At 39.1% G+C, this 19,674-nt stretch overlaps 1 protein-coding gene across 2 annotated transcripts in view; it reads left to right on the top strand.

The window, feature by feature from the left end:
* Nucleotides 1-19,674, top strand: part of PRKG2 (protein kinase cGMP-dependent 2) — a 111,532-nt gene that overhangs the window by 59,195 nt on the left and 32,663 nt on the right. Inside the window, exons 9-14 of one of the 2 annotated variants that reach the window (XM_055138987.1) lie at nt 763-831; nt 3,503-3,601; nt 6,300-6,453; nt 8,913-9,049; nt 12,142-12,231; nt 14,287-14,428. In XM_055138987.1, coding sequence (XP_054994962.1) covers nt 763-831; nt 3,503-3,601; nt 6,300-6,453; nt 8,913-9,049; nt 12,142-12,231; nt 14,287-14,428 — 691 coding nt within the window. Of the gene's footprint in view, nt 1-762; nt 832-3,502; nt 3,602-6,299; nt 6,454-8,912; nt 9,050-12,141; nt 12,232-14,286; nt 14,429-19,674 lie in introns of those variants that run through there. The other variant, XM_055138988.1, reaches the window with a different exon arrangement.

The raw sequence follows: 19,674 nt of genomic DNA, 5'->3' as shown, positions 1-19,674 counted from the left end.
TGAAAGATGAACTATTCCTTATGAAAGAAAACTATGTGTCAATTGCAATGGGATTCATGCTTTTGTGTAAGACATGCTCTGATTTGGGAGATTTTAAATGGAAAATGGACACCTTAAGTCTTACAAAAAAAAAGACAGAGTATTCTAATATTGAATTCTTTAGGTGCTTTGACACTGGGTTTAATTCATGATTGATTTGTTATATGTCAGTTACCTAAAATTTTATATGTCTTCAGTTAATTTGAGTTTTTTCTACTTATTCACAATTCCTGCTGGTTCCAAGGATGACTGTTATTTTAGGCTGACACAAAGCTCAGAAGAACTTTGTTTACACTGACCAGTCACTGACTCCTCTGTGTTCTAAGGCAACTATCTTCTCTGAATTTCTGCGTCCATAGACTTCATTGGTACACCTTTCACGTCCTACCCCTTATATTTTGGGAACAGAAATATAATATACATTATAATTTTAGAGGCTGGAGCAATACTAGAGTATGCAGGGTATTTGCTTTGCACATAGCCAGCCTGGGTTCCATTTTCAGGACCCCCTGTGTTTCTCCAAGCACTAACAGGAGTGATCCCTGACTAAGCCAAGAAGAATCCCAGAGCACCGCCAGATGTTCCCCAAACTAATAATCATAATGATATTTTTAATGGTAATCTTAAGGTGTTTCATACAAAGAAACAATAAATTTTTAAGAATGGATGCTTAATGTCTCAGTCTAAAAAATCGATTTCCCTTTTTTCTTTTTTTGTCTGCAGTGAAGATGTTCGATCAGCTAACATCATTGCTGAAGAAAATGATGTTGCCTGCCTGGTGATAGATCGAGAGTGAGTATCCTGATGTCAGGGAGGCAGGCTCCTGCCACCTTTGAACACTTGACCTTCTGTTACTCCAAGGGCCCATCTGTCTTCTCATTCATCAGCTCTTGGAAATGCTGGCCAATCGTCAGCTGAGAGAACATTCTATTAAAATTCATGGGGAAGAACTGGGCCTTCTGATCTGAATCTAACTGTGGCAGTGGCAGATGCCGGCAGGCTAAATATTTTGTGTGCAACGTTTGTACATAAATATCAGCAGTGGGCTTATTTGAATGCTGCATCTTCCAGAGCAGTAAGCTTATACATGCTCCTGGGTCCCCGGCACAGCACAATGAGCAATCTCATAACTTAGCTCTAAAAATACTCTTCACTATCAAAATAATTCAAAACAAAACGTGTCTGCAGATAAAATATAAAGTACCCATTAGCTTTTTTAATTGTGGTCATTTTAGGGCTGAAGCAATAGTACAGTGTGTAGGGCACTTGCCTCGTGTGCAGCTAACCTGGGTTTAATGCCCCATACTCCATAGTGTCTCCTGAGCCTGCCAGGAATGATCCCGAATACAGAGCCCAGAGCACTTCCGTGTGTAGACCAAAAGCAACCCCCCAAAATTGTAGTCATTTTTAAATGATGTGTATCATATTTATATATAAGCATCCCGATATTTGTCAGAATATCTTATCTGGGTCTTTAATTCACTTCAAATCGTGTTTGAGCTGAATCTGGACCCTTGGATCCTTTATTAATACTTTGAGTGCTTATTAATTAGCTAGGTATAGTACAGAAAACTCAAATTCTCCAAAGCTAAATCCCTGTCTGAAGGTTATAATACAACTAAGAAATAAGGAATGCTCATAAATAGAATTAACAAGACCAATAATGACAAGAAACATGAAAACAAAGTATGCAGTAGACTAATTAAATAAAATATTCATTTAACATAGAATCACAGTGATACAGTTGGAACGATTACTGTTAAAATTTTTTAAACCTTTTTTATATAATTGCAAACATATTTAAAATAATCAGGATAGTGTTAACACCATAATACATATTCAACAATGATCAGTTCAGTGTTATCTGTGCCACATTACCACTTCTCCACCTTCTCCACACTAATTTTAACAAATTTCAAGCCTAGAGCTATTTTCTTCATTCTTAACAATAAGCTTTCATTATTCCAATGCTCTTTCTTAAAGGTGGAGGTGCACGCAGTGGTTTTCAGTCCTTTTCTTTACATCTGCAACCTGGTGAGGTTCTATGTACCGTCTAACAAATCAGCAGTTTAAAACCACTGGGTGAATTACCCTCTACTGTGTCTAGTAAAATAAATCAGAAAGAGAAAGAGAAGGACTGTTTCATATCATTGTATATGGCAGACTCATAAACAAAAGGCAAATGATCAAAACAAAATCAGAGCAACTGTCTTTACTCTAAGAACAAAAGAAAGGTTACAGAAGGGAAGTTAGCTGTAGGACTAAATCCAGTCAAAGGGGTCAACTCTGGTGATGGATGGAAACTAGAATTTTGATGGCCAACATAAGGTAGTTGACTTATACAGATGTTGACTTAAAGGACTGTGCACCTGAAACCCATCTAATGTTTAAACCAGTGTTGCTTCGACTAAAAAGAATAATGCAAAATGATTGTTCAACACTAACATCTGTGCAGAGAAGAGCTCCCACCCAGTTCTGCCAACTCCTTTAGATGTTCTTTCCACCCTTTGCCTCCCATAGCAGCTTTTCAGAAAGAGCAATCCACAGTGCAGTGAAGTGGCACACTTTTATATAATAAGCATGGGAACGATACATAAAGTCAGAGTTCTTTCCTAGGCAAAGAAAAAATGCAGAAGTCGGGCTTAGTGAAGAAGTCAGTGTAAATAAAGTAGAACTTCAAAAGCACAGGGCTAGGAAAATTCAAAGTGTGTTAAGATAAAGGTCATTTTTAGATGCCAACTCTCAAATGGAAATAGGTTGGCAAGGTGTTATCCAATGATGCGTTGTTTCCTTCATTAGCTCCCAAAAAAATTCATGCCCAGAATTGCATTAACTCTGTAGTACCATCTTATAAGTTGCTCCAAAATGATAGGACTAATGAAATAAAGAAAAGCAGTGTTCCTCTTTTATCACTTAGTCAAATAAAATATATAGTAGCTCATATTCTCGTAATCTACAGAGATGATACATGATTTTATATAGTTTACAAATTCTTTGGAAGCATATTGTAAAGTTTTTAATTTACATGTGTAAAGCTAAGATTCTATAATATGCAATGTAATGTGATAACATCTAAACATTTCCATGAATGTTTCCTGTCATTGAGAGAAGTTGAATATCTGAAGAACCAGTTTGATCCATGTCCTAGACTTCCTAAGACAGTTCTGATGATCTCAACATATTTATTCTAGGAACCTCTTCAATCTGATACTGTACAACAAGTAAAGAAAATAAAGACCCTCATGACTACAACCTCTTTGATTTTATAACCTCAAAGGATCAATTATATATCTTCAGATAACTATGCTACATATCATGGCAACTTTAACATAATAAATCACTAAAGAACAATTCACTCAAGTGTGCTTAACCATAGAAGGACTCTTTTATGAGCTCAAAAAGAATGTCAAGTTTTCAATGATAACTATTGGCAGAGCTTTTTAATTGTATTTTATTTATTTAGAACATTCAACCAAACGGTTGGGACTTTTGAAGAACTACAGAAATATCTGGAAGGGTATGTGGCAAACCTAAACCGAGATGATGAAAAAAGACATGCAAAGTAAGTTGGGGAATCCTTTTTAAAGCAGGATCTGATTCCTGCATCCAGTGAACTTGGGACCCAAAGGGTGTGAGTCATTGTGTAGTAATGTTTGGCTTGCCTATACTGCAAATTGAGGGAAATTATTTCTAATTGTTTCGCACACACAAAAAAGACATCGCTTACTACTATAACAGGTATTAGTTTAGTCTCTAAGCTGTTGAGCAGAATCTCCTGCTTCCGCACCAGGCTGTCTTCACCGGGGCGCCTCAGAAGGGGGCAGGTTGAGTTTCCCTCCCCACCCCAAGCAGAACCCTGGCATCTAAAAACCTCCAGAACCCAGCCACAGCCATGCCCATGGCCACTCTCCACACCCCAGGATGAGCCTCACACATGAAGGAACCGACAGAGGACCACAGGTATGTGGGACCTGTGGCTGAGATCTCCAAGCCTGCTTGAATTGGGACTGGGACTCCTTCACCCAGATCACCAGTTTTTCAGTAGCTTGGCAGCCACACCCACAAACTACCCCCAGCATCATGTAATCTCATCAATGACCAAGATCCAGAGACTATAAAACAAAGCTCCCAGAAGAGAGCAATGCAGAATCTCGCATGGCAGATCATGGCAAGCTACCCATGGTGTATTCGATATGCCCAAAACACTAACAATAATGAGCCTCATTACCCTGACCCTAAACTCGACAGGGACTAATGGAGACATTACTGGTGCCTGCTTGAGTAAATCAATGAGCAATGAGTGACAGTAATACAGTGACAGAGATAAGTTGTTGGATCCTTTTTTTAGGTTATAAGTCAGAATGTCAGAGAGAAATATCCTGATAGGAAGCCTTGGGAAAGGAATCCTTTATAATTTTTTGTGATCTAGTTTAAAAGAATATTAATTAATTTGCAAATAAGCCTCTTGTCCACCTTTCCAAGGAAATCAAACAAGATTGCCAAGAGACTTAGAGTAGCTCATTTACTCTAGGTACATATGTAGGGGTATCAATAAAGTTCGTTAAAGGTAGAAAGAAACAAATTCCCAGATGTGGACCAGTAGGAAGAAATTGGGTAGGTCTCTAATTTCAATATGCTAATGAGACAACTTATTTAGTAGAAAGCTTTACTTTTTCTTTTGCCACTCTAAGTCCTATGCTCCGGGCTTACTCCTGACTTTATAATCAATGGTTACTCCTGGCAGGCGTGAGGAACCATATGTGTTATCAGAGATCGAACCAAGCGCAGGCTGTGTGCAAGGCAAGTGTCCCACCCATTGTGCTATTGCTCAGACCTGAAAACTCTGCATTTTAAAATTAAAATTATTTTTAAAATTTTTTTGATTAGACATTCATAAAAGGAATGCCTGAACTCAAAGATGTAATTTAGGAAAAAGAAAAATGATACCAGAAAGAGAAGACCAACTGCTAGGAAAGTATTAAGTAGTAAAGAATAGTAAACTTGTGGGGCTGGAGCGATAGTACAGCAGGTATGGCATTTGCTTTGCACGCAACCGACCCGGGTTTGATTCCCAGCATCCCATATGGTCCACCGAACAACGCCAGGAGTGATTCCTGAGTGCAGAGCCAGGAGCCAGCCCTGAGCATTGCCGGGTGTGACGCAAATAGTAGAAAAAAATAATAATTGTAAACTTGTATGTAAATAAGAATAAATGTTTGTATAAAATTGTTTTGATAAAATAATTTTAGAGTATGTTTAAGCATATATTCACCAAATATTACCATCAAGGTAATGGAAACTTCTTAGGAAACTGAAGAATCAAAATACAACATTTAATCAAGAACTTTTAAGAGTTTTTGCAAGAAATATATTCAAAATTTTATACCAAATACATTTAATAATAGTTCATCAACATATATATATGTATATATATATATATAACTTAGAGAAATAAGTCTTAATTGAAAAAGGAAAGAAAAGAATATTTCCAGGAGATTAAGGAGTTAAGGCCTATGCTTTGCGTGAGGCTGACCCTGGTTTATTCCTGGCACTACATGGTCCCCTGAGTATTGCTTAGAACACAACTGGAGTAAAATGGATAATCCAGCACCAGGAACCTGAGCGTTGAACCATGTCCTGGTTGTTCAAGAATTGCCCTGAATGGCCTCCAGGCACTTGAACCCTGATGGTGAGCGTTCCCAAGCAACCTAACGAGCAAACAAAAAATGAGTACTCTTACTTATTTTTATTGTCCAATAATAATATTATCTCTAAAGCAAGGTATGTAATTTTGTTTTACAAAACCATTGTTCTGGTTTATCCGTGGGAAGCTTCAAGACATGACAGAAAGAGTAAAATTCACAAAGACCCACAGTGCAGCATTTTCCTGTATATAGCACAGCAAGGTAAAGGGCACTTGGGTTTTACATTTGGTCATCGACACTTAACTTTACCAACTATATTGAGGTATGTTTTAATTGATGCTTAACTTTAACAGCTTTATTGGGGCATGTTTTCAATGCCACACAGTTCACCTGGTTATTGTATTGATTCAGATTGACATTTGTCCTTTGCTAATTTTGTGAGTTTGTCAACCTTTTGTTTACAGATTTTATTGGCCCCCTTCCCCGTGCAGTTGATTAGAGTCTTTGTAGGAAACGGGAAAGCGGTGATTACTGAAAGAAATAAGAGGGGTGGAACTGATGCCACAATCCCCACTTGACGGAGCGTGTATGTAAAGTTTCACTTCTTTCATGCAGGAGATCCATGTCTAACTGGAAGTTGTCCAAAGCACTCTCTCTGGAAATGATTCAGCTGAAGGAGAAAGTGGCCAGATTTTCCTCATCATCCCCCTTCCAGAACCTTGAGATTATCGCAACACTGGGCGTTGGTGGGTTCGGAAGAGTTGAGCTTGTAAGGGGTTTACGTTTCAAGCATCTGAGAGAAGCCTTATGACCCTCTTTTTGTTTGTTTGTTTGCTTTAGATTTTAGTTTATCTTGGCAGAATAGATGAGTTGTTCTGCTTTCTTGCATGCTTTGAACTGAAATTGAAAAATGTGTGCTCTTTACTCTGTCTGTTGACTAGGAGCAAGCTTCTGATGATAAGTCGTAAAGCTGTAGTTGTTATTCCATGCCTCTGACATCCATGTTCACTGACAGATTTTTTTTTTCCTTAGTGGCAAAATTAGAGAATATACCGAGTAAGCATTTAAAAAAAACTCTAAAAGATAAACAGTGTATTTTCTAATAGTAAAGTTTAGATACACACAGATTCATGATAGACTATATACTAAAGAAAATTAGGGGCTGGAGAGATAGAACAGCAGGTAGGGTGTTTGCTTTGCATGGGGGTTTCTACCTGGGTTTTATCCCCTGCATCCCATATGGTCCTCCAAGAACCTTCAAGAGCAATTCCTGAGTGTAGAGCCAGGAATAACCCCTGAGCATGGCTGGGTGTGGCCCCAACACAAAAACAAACAACAAGATTGTGTCCTGTAGGTGTTCTGTAGAGATGAATTCTATTAATAACTTAGACTGAACATGTTTTAAATAATCCATTCCCTTGTGTGTATTTGGCTTTAATTGTTCTATTTGAGGGTTGTTCAGAAATTTCTAGTTGAAAGAAAAGATGAGCACAAGAAGTTATTTGAAAAACTGCCTTCTGTAGTGTTGATTGGTACTCACATTAAGTATTCTAAATGTGACGCTGTAGAACGGAAATCTGGGTACAGATGGCTCTGAAACCATGGCAGTCATGGGCTTATCTTTGTATTTTTTCCCGAAAGTTTTTTAAAGAATTTTATTTTTAGTCTAGCACCTTTATCAGGTGCTAGACTAAAGCCAGCCATCACAGTCTGATTTTAGAAGATTTTTTGAACATTAATCACTCTATCACTGTCAACCCATTGCTCATCGATTTGTTTGAGCAGGCACCAGTAACATCTCCATTGTTGGACTTGTTATTGTTTTTGGCATGTCAAATACACCACAGGTAGCTTGCCAGGCTCTGCCGTGCAGGCAAGATACTCTCAGTAGCTTGCCGGGCTCTCTGAGAGGGATGGAGGAATCAAACCTGGGTCGGCGGTGTGCAGGGCAAGTGCCCTACCCGCTGGGCTATCACTCCAGCCCTTGAACATTAATACCTTTCTTTAATCTGAAACAAGATGTGTGTCTTCACACACAGTATTTCATCTCCAGTGGAAGAGAGGGAGGAGTGATCTTTTAAAAGGGGAAAGGATATCTCTAATGTTTCTTATGTCACTTACATAAATAGGGACAGTTTCCATCTATCATGGTATTTTTCACCAAAGAACTTGTCAGATATTGGAATGAACAATGCTAGTATCTCTTTTTTTTCTGTATTAGCTAACAGTAATTGAAACCGTAATCCCACCGTTGATTAAACAGTCATGGACCAAACCAATGACAAACCTGTGTGAAATATGGGAAACAGTGGTTTCTGTATAGTTCTACTGTGCATCAGATATAGTCTGATCATGGAAGTTTAAGCTTATCTAGATAAATACTGAAAAGACTTTCTTTCCTCTTAAGGGAAAATTCTGTTTATCTATCTAAGGCAGTAGTCTCAAAAAAATGTCTGTACCCTAAAAAGTATTCATCATTTCCACTGCCCCGTATGGAAGCTGTTAGCTACCTACAGCTGGTGAGCTTTTGAACTGTTCCTAGTACACCAAACTAGAACAGTTTGATGAGTATAAACTGAATCTTTTTAATTTAGTTATTTAAAAATGAGAAAGCCACACAGGACAGATAAGAGAACAGATAAGGCACTTGCCTTGCAACAGCTGACCAAGGTCTCTTTCCTCGGCACTACATATGGTCCCCTGAGCACTGCCAGGAGTGAGCCCTGAGCACAGAGCCAGGAGTAAGCCCTGAGCACAGACAAGTGTGGGCCCCCAAACAAAACAAACAATAAAATTAGATGACCTCATAGAACTTGTGGCTGCATATTGGATAATGTAGATAATAGATTCTGCTTGAGTATGTTTTCCTTTATCAAAGGAATAAGTAATTTAGAAAAAGGAACTTTTGGTAATCTGGGTCAGAGCTTTTTATGTCACACACTCAAAATGGAATAGATTTCGAAATAGTCAATCATCTTACCAGAGATGATTTTTTTTTCTTGTTTCTAATGCAAAAACTTTGTGGCTTTGCCCCAGTTATGGAAACTATTTTTGAAATTGCAATGAAAGGGAAGTGTGTATCTGAATGAAACTTAGTTCTCAAAGGAACTAGTGGATTAAAGCTTCCATGCTACTTCTGTAATATTTACTCTCACTAGTTAGCATATTTTGTATGACTTTTGCAAATCTTTTTGTAAACTAATTCGGAGGGTTCGTTCTTTTACATAGGTCAAAGTGAAAAATGAGAATGTTGCTTTCGCTATGAAATGCATAAGGAAGAAGCACATTGTTGACACTAAACAGCAGGAGCACGTCTACTCGGAAAAGAGGATCCTGGAAGAGCTGTGTTCTCCCTTTATCGTGAAGTAAGTGAGCAGCTGACTCCCAGGGCACAGGAGTTTAGAGTTTTCTTGTGGGTGTTTCCACTCAGGAGATCAGAGAGGAAGAGGAGGCTGGCCTCTGAATTCCACATCCACATCAGAGCAACGATACAGAAGAGGAAAAACTTTGAAGTTTTGGGTCAAAAATCCAGATTATTTTGTTTTAAAGTAAACCTCGGAAAGCTCTGTGTGTGTGTGTGTGTGTGTGTGTGTGTGTGTGTGTGTGTAACTACAGTGAGATAGCTTGAATAGGTCATCTAACACAGACCAGATTCAGAATTTGGGAAACAAGAATGTATTTGAAACCCCGTGGGGGCTTGCTATTGTTATTGTATTATTTCTGGAAGAAATGTCATTTGGACACATGCATGTTGTCAAAGGATAATAGATGGTGGTAGTAGAAGTTGTTAGATGCCAGAAGACCATCTTCCAATAGTCACTGTTTTATCTGTAGCTGTCACAAAAGTTTAGTAGAAAACTATTTCTTTCTAGACACTGGATTTACCTGGGAAGTCATGGGCTAGTGTTATAAGCCATATAATTTTTTCCACTTATGTTTTAATGCCCCAGCAGATAGAACTTCATCCATAAATCATCATTTATGGATGATGTTAAAGTATCCTGATGATGAATATATACTTTAAAAATTCAAATACTTGAGGTGACTCTTATTGCCCATCCATATTCCTAGTCCCATTAGACTTTTTTTCAAGATTAGAAAAATTAAGTCTGGAGGCCAGAGAGTCAGCTCACTGGGCTCCGAGCATCTTTTTGTGCTGTATCACTGTATCGCTCTCATCTCGTTCATCAATTTGCTCGAGCGGGCATCAGTCTCCTTTCATCCCAGCCCTGAGATTTTAACAGCCTCTGAGGCCCTGACAATGTATGTGTTCAGTCCCTGACAATGTATGGTCCACAGAGCACTGCAGCGTGGGTCTACCAACACCCCACCTGCAGGGAGTCTGAAGGTAACAAGGTTAGTAATGGAAAGGCACCCAATTATCTTTATACTAGTGATGCTCTCAGGATGCATTCCTATTTCCCGTTTTGCTTGTGGGCCACCTCCAGCGGTGCCTGGGATCCCTCCTGGCAGGGCTCAGGCACCATCTGGTGTGCAGGGAGGGAACCCCAGAGTGGCAGGCAGGTGCTTGACCTGCTGGACGCTCTCTCCAGCCCCAGCGTGTGTTCCCTTAGAGTTCACTAAGGGACTGATAGTGTGGGGGCATTTTGCTCATTTAGCATTTACTCATTTCTTCTGTGTAAAGTGCTTGACACATAGTAGGGAAATAATAGCACTGCAGCACTGTCGTTCTTTGTTCATCAATTTGCTCAAGTGGGCACTAGTAATGTTTCCATTGTGAGACTTGTTACTGTTTTTGGCATATCGAATATGCCATGGATATCTTGCTAGGCTCTGCTGTGTGGGCTGGATACTCTTGGTAGCTTGCTGAGCTCTCCGAGAGGAACAGAGGGATTGAACCCGAGTCTGCTGCGTGCAAGGCAAACACCTTACTCACTGTGCTATCGCTCCAGTCCAGGGAAATAATAATCTGGATAAATAAATACTAATGACAGCATTTATTGAGAAATTAACATGTTCCAGTAACTCTTATTAGCAAATATAAATCACTGTATCACTGTATCACTGTCATCCCGTTGTTCGTTGATTTACTCAAGCGGGCACCAGTAACGTCTCTATTACACTCAGCCCTAAGATATTAGCAGCCTCTCCTTATTCGTCTTTCTCAACAATTGGAGGCTCTTTCAGGGTCAGGGGAATGAGACCTATTGTTACTGCTTTTGGCATATCGAATAGACCACGGGTAGCTTGCCAAGCTCTGCTGTGCAGGCAGGATACTGTCAGTACCTTGCCAGGCTCTCCAAGAGATATGTATATATCAACAAATATTAATAGATCATGATTTTTTAATTGTTTTTTATATATTCATTTTATATGTTTATATTTATATCACATGTATGTGTACATTTTGTATGCACTGGTAAATATTTCTATATATATGTGAATATATATATTGGATGAGTATAAGTAATCAATATCAATAATATCCAGTCAAGAAATAATCATATATAAATGACTTAGCTCTTTATTGCCCTATTATGATGATCCAGGACATAAGTGTGGTCAGCTAGCTGATTCAGGATGTATGGTAGATGCTCCCTACTGCAGGCTGCTTGCTTCCCAGCCTCCACTGAACCGCTTAACTAGATTGTTACTGCTGCTCTTGGGCATGTGGCCAGGGAGAAAAAAGGGAGTGTCTTGATTTTTATAAGCCCAAAAGTTTCTTTAGCCTATTGTTGGAATATGGTGCTCTGAGTCCCACATCAAGATTGACACAGTTCTCTCCCAGCTTCCACAGGTGCTGCGATCTGTACACTCTGTCCAGCTCAGTCCCTCTCTGGCCATTACTCATAGGCAGTTTCTCTTTGCTCCGGGGCTATCTTGCATCCGTTGATGGGGCAGCAGGGGTCCTGAAGCTGATTCTTCCATCAAAGCTAGATTATAGCTCAGCTTTCCTTCTTTCCAGATTAGCTTTCTCCCTCTCAAGGTGTCATTCCAGTAAACATTTCTGCTTACAGTTTCTATTTCAGGGTCTATTGTCTGGGGAAACCAACACAGATGAGTTATCTGGAAGCCATAAGAAGTGAACATGAGTAACTGGGATGCAAGGCAGCCTGTAGTGGAAATCAATGCACCAGGTCTCATGAGTTTTTGAAGGAAGGAGAGGATATATTTGAGGAGGAATAAAGAGTTGCTTTATCAAGAAGGTGGCTTCTGAGTTTAGCCTTTTAAAATGGATAACACTTTTATAGTGAAAACTGGCGCTAAGAAGTTCATTCTGGGGTTAGAGGGAGGATTGTCTAAATAAAGGAGTCAACACAAGCAAAAGCAAAAAGAAAGGAAAAAGATGAACGAGGATTCAACAGGAAGCCCAGTGTAGTGTGTTTGGAAGGAGATAAGAACCATCATTGAAAGTGGTATTGATGATTCTCTTACACAACTCTAAAGAGGTTTTAAAAGTGAATTTCTAATAATAGCTGTGCTTTTATCTTCACAGACTATATCGTACTTTCAAGGACAATAAGTATGTGTACATGCTTCTGGAGGCCTGTTTAGGTGGAGAGCTATGGAGTATACTAAGGGACAGGTAATAAAAAAAATTCTAACAAAGACTTCAGTCTGCTTCCAGTGACCTAAAGAATGCCGAATTCATGATCAGCTAAAGAGCCATGAAGGAAGTTGTTAGAAAGTGATTCTTAGGGGCTGGGCTGGAGCGATAGCACAGCGGGTAGGGCGTTTGCCTTGCACGCGGCCGACCCGGGTTTAAATCCCAGCATCCCATATGGTCCCCTGAGCACGGCCAGGGGTAATTCCTGAGTACAGAGCCAGGAGTAACCCCTGTGCATCGCTGGGTGTGACCCAAAAAGCAAAAAAAAGTGATTCTTAAAAAATATTATAGGGTGAAATAAAGAAATCAATGGTAATTTCTTGGTTAAACTTATCATTACACTCTGTAAAATGTTGGTTCCCATTTTAGGGATAAAAGAATTCCAGGTTTAGAAGGGGATGTGAATTCTCTGTGACATGGTTAGTGTAGATATAGACCCAGATCATTCCGTTTCTGAATTGGAAAGACAGAGAGGAAGGGAAACTGATGAAAGATAGAGCCATAACATTGGAATTGGATTTGTATCCTTGTGAATAATGAATAGAATTTTTTCTGTAACAATAAGGCAAGAGGAGAGGAAACAAGAAGCTAGGTGTGCACCAGATAATGGCAGTTAGCGCCAGGACAAACTTATAAACAGTATTAGCTGGCCAGTGTCACTCAACCATGTCTACACATTGCAGTGACAGTAGCATTTTTTTTTTTCAAAGTAAAAATTCCGGACTCTGATGCCAGGAATTGTGATTCAGCACTGTTGAGATGGGGGTCTAGTAAATTATTTTTTAAACGCCTCACAGGAAAATCTGATGTGCATTCATTATTCATAATGAATAACAATTCATAATTGTTGCAGCTCATAGTAAGAGGCATTTAAGCATCTGAATTGAAAATCAAAAAGAAGCAGCTGAATAAATGAAACGACCTACATGATACCTGAAGAAATATTTGTATCTTCTACCTTTCCTTCAGGAAGCAAATTTATTTCGAAAATTTAAGTTTATTTAGAAAAAGGAGTTGTTTCTATGTAGTAGGCACTCTGCTTGATCCTTATAGCAGCCTGTTTAAAGACTGGTTAAACCCATTTCACAGCTAGGGATCTAAAGCTCAGGACAGATAACCCACTTGCTAAATATTCAGTAGAAGAGTTAAAGCAAGTCACTTAGTCCAAAGCCACACCCTCTCCTTATATCCTTAAATCATGACCACATTTGAATAATTCAGTATGACAGTCTACTCATAACGCCGAGTGGGCAAGTACATTATCAGGGTGTGCCACAGAGGGAAGAGTTCTGACCCATTTACTATAGGTTATTGGTACAAGTTATGGTACAAGTTATATATAAACAGAAAATGAAAGTAATTGAGCTTTTTTTTTTAAAGTCAAGCCATCAATTAGTTGCATTTCTCCATTTCTCCAGAGTCTCTTTAAAACTCCTTTTTTTTTTTTTGCTTTTTTGGGTCACATCTGGCGATGTACAGGGGTTATCCTGGCTCTGCACTCAGGAATTACCCCTGGTGGTGCTCAGGGGACGATATGGGATGCTGGGAATCGAACCTGGGTCGGCCGCATGCAAGGCAAACACCCTACGGGCTGTGCTATCGCTCCAGCCCCTAAAACTCATTTTTTTATCTTTCAGTTTTGTATACATATATGAATATCAGAATCAGTGGTCTGGATGTAAAGATTTGAATTTTTATTACAATTTAGTTTTTTATTAAAATTTATTAAAATTTAAAATTTAAGAAAATTTAATTTGAAGCAGTTCTTATTTCTCTCTAGTATGCCCAGAATTTCTTTATGGTCAGCATTTGTAACCATTGTCACTATTAAGTGTTTTAGAAGTGGCAAGAGCGATAGTACAGAAATTAAGGCACTTGCTTTTTAGTCGCTGACCCTGCTTTTATTCCCAGCCTCAGAGCACTTCCAGGAGTGCTTCCAGGCTAAGCCCAGCACCACCCAGTACGCTCAGGACAACAGTCAACACAACCAAGATGCATGTATGGACTATTAAGAGGGAGCTTGTGTCATTGCAGGGGCAGCTTTGATGAATCTACCTCGAAGTTCTGTGTGGCTTGTGTGACTGAGGCATTTGATTACCTGCACCGACTCGGTATTATCTACAGAGACCTGAAACCAGAAAACTTAATTCTCGATTCTGATGGTTACCTAAAATTGGTAAGACACGTTTTCTAATTTATGGGATGATACAAGATATTTCCAGATACAGAGTTGCTTTAGACCTGCAAATGTAATTTTAGTGCACCAATTATTTTCACTTTGGGGGACATGGCCTTTGAAAGGGGCACACCTCGCACCCGGGGCAGTGTTAGCAGCACATTATTTTTAGCCCAGACATTTAATATTTCAACCATTGCAACTCCTGTGAAGGAATCATTCCATAATAGGATGCTTTTAAAATCATATTGTATTAGTGAATTTTTTAAAAATAATTTACACTGGTTTTAGCTGATTTTTGCTACATAAGATGACAGGTTTTAAGAAGTAAGCAGAGAAGATAGTCTGGATCCTTCTGCAAGATAATTACTATCTAGATATGGATTTAAGATGAACAGATGAACGGTGATCGTTTTTTTAAGTCTTACTATGTGGTTTTAAAGTGCAACAAGGATTGGGGCCCGAGCGATAGCACAGCAGGTAGGGCGTTTGCCTTGAACGTTGCTGACCCGGGTTCCATCCCTGGCATCCCATTTGGTCCCCCAAGCACCGCCAGGAGTAATTCCTGAGTTCAGAGCCAGGAGTAACCCCTGAGTATCACTGGGTGTGACCCAAAAAAGGCAAAAAAAAAAAAAGTGCAACAAGGATTGAAAATGATAAAACTGAGGACAGAAATTACCCTGTTATCCATCTTCTAAAATCTAACCTGAATCCCCTTGTATGTTTACCTCAAGGATTATTATGCTACCAGGCGGTCTAAATTGCTCTCACTGAGAAGCTGTACAGAGCTGTCAATCATGATTAGGGGGAGACCAAGCCTCCCTGATTCTCCAGAGGGAGCCCCAAAAGGATGGGAAAACAGATCAATTTTTCTTGAGTCTGTTGTGTCCGTACCACAAGGACATTAAATCATCTCTAACTTCAACTTCTGGAATGATACTAAACATGTTTTATATCAGAATTTTAATATAGAAAAACAGTTAGCTACCATTTAATGAATGGTTACTATGTTAAATGTTTTGTAATTGATTAATAATCAATGAAAATGTTCTATCATTCACATGTCAAAGTATTTAACACAGCTGTAGGAATTTAATGTATTGGGCTGGAGCAATAGCACAGCAGTAGGGCATTTGCCTTGCACGAGGCCGACCCGGGTTCAATTCCTCCACCCCTCTTGGAGAGGCCGACAAACTACCGAGAGTATCTTGCCCAAATGGCAGAGCCTGGCAAGCTACTCGTGGCGTATTCGATATGCCAAAAATAGTAACAACAAGTCTCACAATGGAGATGTTACTGGTGCCCGCTCAAGCAAATCGATGAGCAACAGGATGACAGTGATAGTGCCAGTATGTAATTACTAAAAAATTTTGCTCTGGAGTAAAGAAATGAAATGAAAGGGATTTTTCCCCCTTTATATTAAAATGGTCTGCCTTCCAAGAAATGTTTTGATCTATTCAACTTTTCTTTGACCCACAAAAAGCAACCATGAGAGCTGGTGTGTTACTAACAAAAGCCTTAGTCACTCCTCTTGTTCACAATTCTTTTCCTTCTTAGAGTTCAATAGTCAAACCTTGGTAATATTCTAGAATTAAACCATCATAAGGGATACAGGTTATTTGATGGATTTAATCCTCCTTTTTCATAACTTTTCTGAAAAGATCACATAATACCATTATCATTTATAGACATGTCACTGTCACTCTCACTGTCATCCCGTTGTTCACTGGTTTTTTTGAGTGGGAGCCAGTAATGTCTCTGTTCATCCTTGTCGAGTGCTGGTGTAGCCCCACGGTGTATTAGAGGCTCTTTCAGGATCAGGGGAATGAGGACCGTCACCGTCGTTGTTACTGTTTTTGGCATATCGAGTACACCACGGGTAGCTTGCCAGGCTCTGCAAAGAGGTCATAAATTCCCCATGTTTTAGTCATTGTAACACGTAGAACTAACTTACCAACTAGGTAAATGAATAATAACCAAAGCCTTTAGAGATTACAAAACAAATACTTCCACTTTGAGTGACATATCGAACTCGATCCTGAAATAGTCTCATGTCAAAGTGTCTAAAAATGCTGATGAAACACAAACAGCGTGGTTGAATTGTTAAGATAGCACTGGGGATTCATTCTCCAGAGCCAGAAGCCCGAGTTTGGGCAGTTGATGGAGGGCCTGAAACATGGAAGCAGCTGTTTTCACCCGCAGCAATCGCAGGGGCCCTTGACTTTAGCTGCTGCGTCCTGTAGGAGCAGGAAGTCAGATTTTGCCACAGGGCAGGGCGGAACCTTGACTCAGAGAAACTTACACGGTCCCAAGAATCAGAGAGATTTCACTCCGAGGGAAATAGAAAATGGGAAAAAAAAACAAACACACACAATTCCTGTGTATAAATAAGACAGAATATTTGCAAGAAAAATGTGCCTTTCTCATTATCGGGCTCTTGGTAGAGGAACAAAAATAGTCTCTTAGAAGAATCCTTTGCTACTGGATTGTCTTTATGGAGGTCGGTTGCCCAATCTTCAAGGTGAAAAACACTCAAGCAAAAACTAAAATGAAACTGTATCCTTGTTGCTAGTATGCCCATGTTTTCAGGAAGCAAAGTAAAACACTTTCTTCCAAAAGGTACTCTTAACTCAGAACACAGAGAACTGCAGGTGGTAAAGCTCTAAGGAACAGAAACTCATACTAAAAAATTAAAAACATTTAGGACTATAGAAGAAAGCGTAGTATAAAAGCCAGTTGCCAGAAATAGAAAGAACTGATAACTAGGCACACAGATGTTTCAATCATTAGGTTAATAAGAGAAATGTACAATAAATCCATTTTATGCTTTTTAAAAATAAAGGTTAGAATTATGAAGTAAGTTATAGAAGCATTCAGAAATGATCTAGCAGGTTTTGGAAACACCAAACTTTCTGGTTTTAAATAAAATGTCTATTATGAAATTAAGAACACAGACATTGAAATTCACTGATATCCAGTGGGTGTTTCCATTGCTAGTGGAGAAGTTTGCATGAGATTAATCCTCTTTCCAGACGAAGGATAATGTATGTATAAGATGTGTGCAGACACTTGAGAGCAACTAAAAGCAGACATTCAGATTTTGATGAAAGGAACCACACAGGGTGAATTGCTACAACTATTATATAACTCTGCACTTGATCTTGTTTAAAAAATTTTTATTAAAGTGGCATTGATTTTCAGAAGTTAAGATATTTATGTTTTCAGGGTACAGTGTTGCCAAACCATGCACCCCAGAAAGTCCTTTATCTTTATCATTTATCCAATATCCTTTCTATGCAGTCCCTGGGACCCTTTCCGCTTACCCCACCCTCTTTGGCGACCCCAGTTCTGTGGTCAAAATGTGTTCGTTTTCATGGGAACCTGTTCCCTTGCTTTGTTTTGTTGTATTACGCCAGTGAGTGAGATCATCAGTATTTGTCTTTGTCTTTCTAACTTCTCTCAGCTTCTCTAACTCCATTTCCATCTACGCTGTTGTGAAGGGCATGATTTATTTGTTTTTTTTCTTAGAGCTGAGTAGTATTTCACTTGCATATGTCCCTCATCTTCTGGTGAGCTCAAGGGTTGTTTCCTGATTTGATGACTGTAAATGCTGCTGCAATGCACATAGATGTTCATGTATGGCTGGAATTAGTGTTTTGTGTTCTTTGGATATACATCTAAACATGGGACTGCCTTCAGGCTATTGGAATTCTTTTTTAACAAGACAAAAATATTTGTTCTTACTACAAGACAAGAATATTTGCTCTTGCTACTTTCATCCCACCACCACCTCCAGCATTTTTTATAGAGGTCTTACCAAATGTAATCAACCAAGATAAAAATTATTACTTAGGGGGCTCGAGCAATAGCACAGCAGGCATGCAGCCGACCCTGGTTCGATTGCCAGCATCCCATATGGTCCCCTTAGTACCGCCAGGAGTAATTCCTGAGTGCAGAGTCAAGAGTAACCCCTGAGCATTGCCAGGTGTGACCCAAAAAGCAAAAAAAAAAAATATTACTTGGGGCTGAAAGATGGTACAGGGGTTAAGGTGCTTGCCTTACATGAAGTTGACTCAGTTCAATCACTGTATATGAGCACTGTATATGGTCCCTGTAGCAGAGCCAGGAGTAATTCCTGAGCACAGAGCCAGAGAGTACTGACCATTGCCAGTTGTGGCCCAAATTTCCCCCTCCAAAAATACTCCAAATTGAGAAGTTGCCTGCTGTTATTTGCAGACATAATTTTTCTCAAAAAATCTAAAGAATCTGTCAATGAATTACTAAAAAGAATAATAAAGCATGATAAAATATCAATATCTAAATCATATTCTCTTTATATGATAGCAGTATTTATAAATGAAGCAAAATATTTATGGTAATCCAAAATTATTAAATACTTTCAATGACTTTATATTCAGGTATAAAAATATGTTAAATATCTGATAGCACGGCGGGTAGGGCATTTACCTTGCACGCAGCCGACCTGGGTTCAATTCCTCCATCTCTCTCAGAGAGTCCGGCAAGCTACCGAGAGTATCCCACCTACATGGCAGAGCCTGGCAAGCTACCCGTGGCGCATTCAACATGCCAAAAATAGTAACAAGTCTCACAATGGAGACGTTGCTGGTGTCTGCTCAAGCAAATCGATGAACAAGGGGACAACAGTGCGACAGTACCATCTACATTGAGAACCACCCAATATCACTGTATTGAGATTGGATATGTTTATATTGGATTACTAAATATTTTATAAGATTTCCAGTCTCCCCTGAATTGATCTATAAATTCAAGTTCAGTGCAATAAAAATTGGAGCAATCACTTTTCTAAAACTGGGAAGTTCTTTTAAAATTTTTACAGAAATGCAGTTTTTGCTTTCTTTATTGAACATACTGAGCACTCATCACTCTTCCTAAATTCTCCCCATCCTCTCTCTCACTGCCCACCCACTTGCTCTCAGGTAATATCAGTTCTGTTTTTTATTACCCACTAGTTTATTTCTATTTTGATTTATCCATTCATCAAATTTATCTGCCTGTCTTGGACACATAAGTGAAATCGTCTAATACTGGTTCTCTGAGTGAGATCATCAGTATTTGTCTTTCTCCTTCTAACTTCTTTCGGCTTCTCTAACTTCTCTAATTTCCTTCCAGTCTAGAGTGAAGAGCATGATTTAATTTTTGACATTTCAATTAAAAAGAAATTATTCTTTTAATTTTTAGTGGACCATACCAATGATGCCCAGAGG

This window comes from Sorex araneus, chromosome 5 (assembly GCF_027595985.1).
Source record: "Sorex araneus isolate mSorAra2 chromosome 5, mSorAra2.pri, whole genome shotgun sequence".
Lineage (NCBI taxonomy): Eukaryota > Metazoa > Chordata > Mammalia > Eulipotyphla > Soricidae > Sorex > Sorex araneus.
The sequence above is the reverse complement of the archived record's forward strand: the minus strand, read 5'-3'. Positions and strand labels throughout refer to the sequence as shown.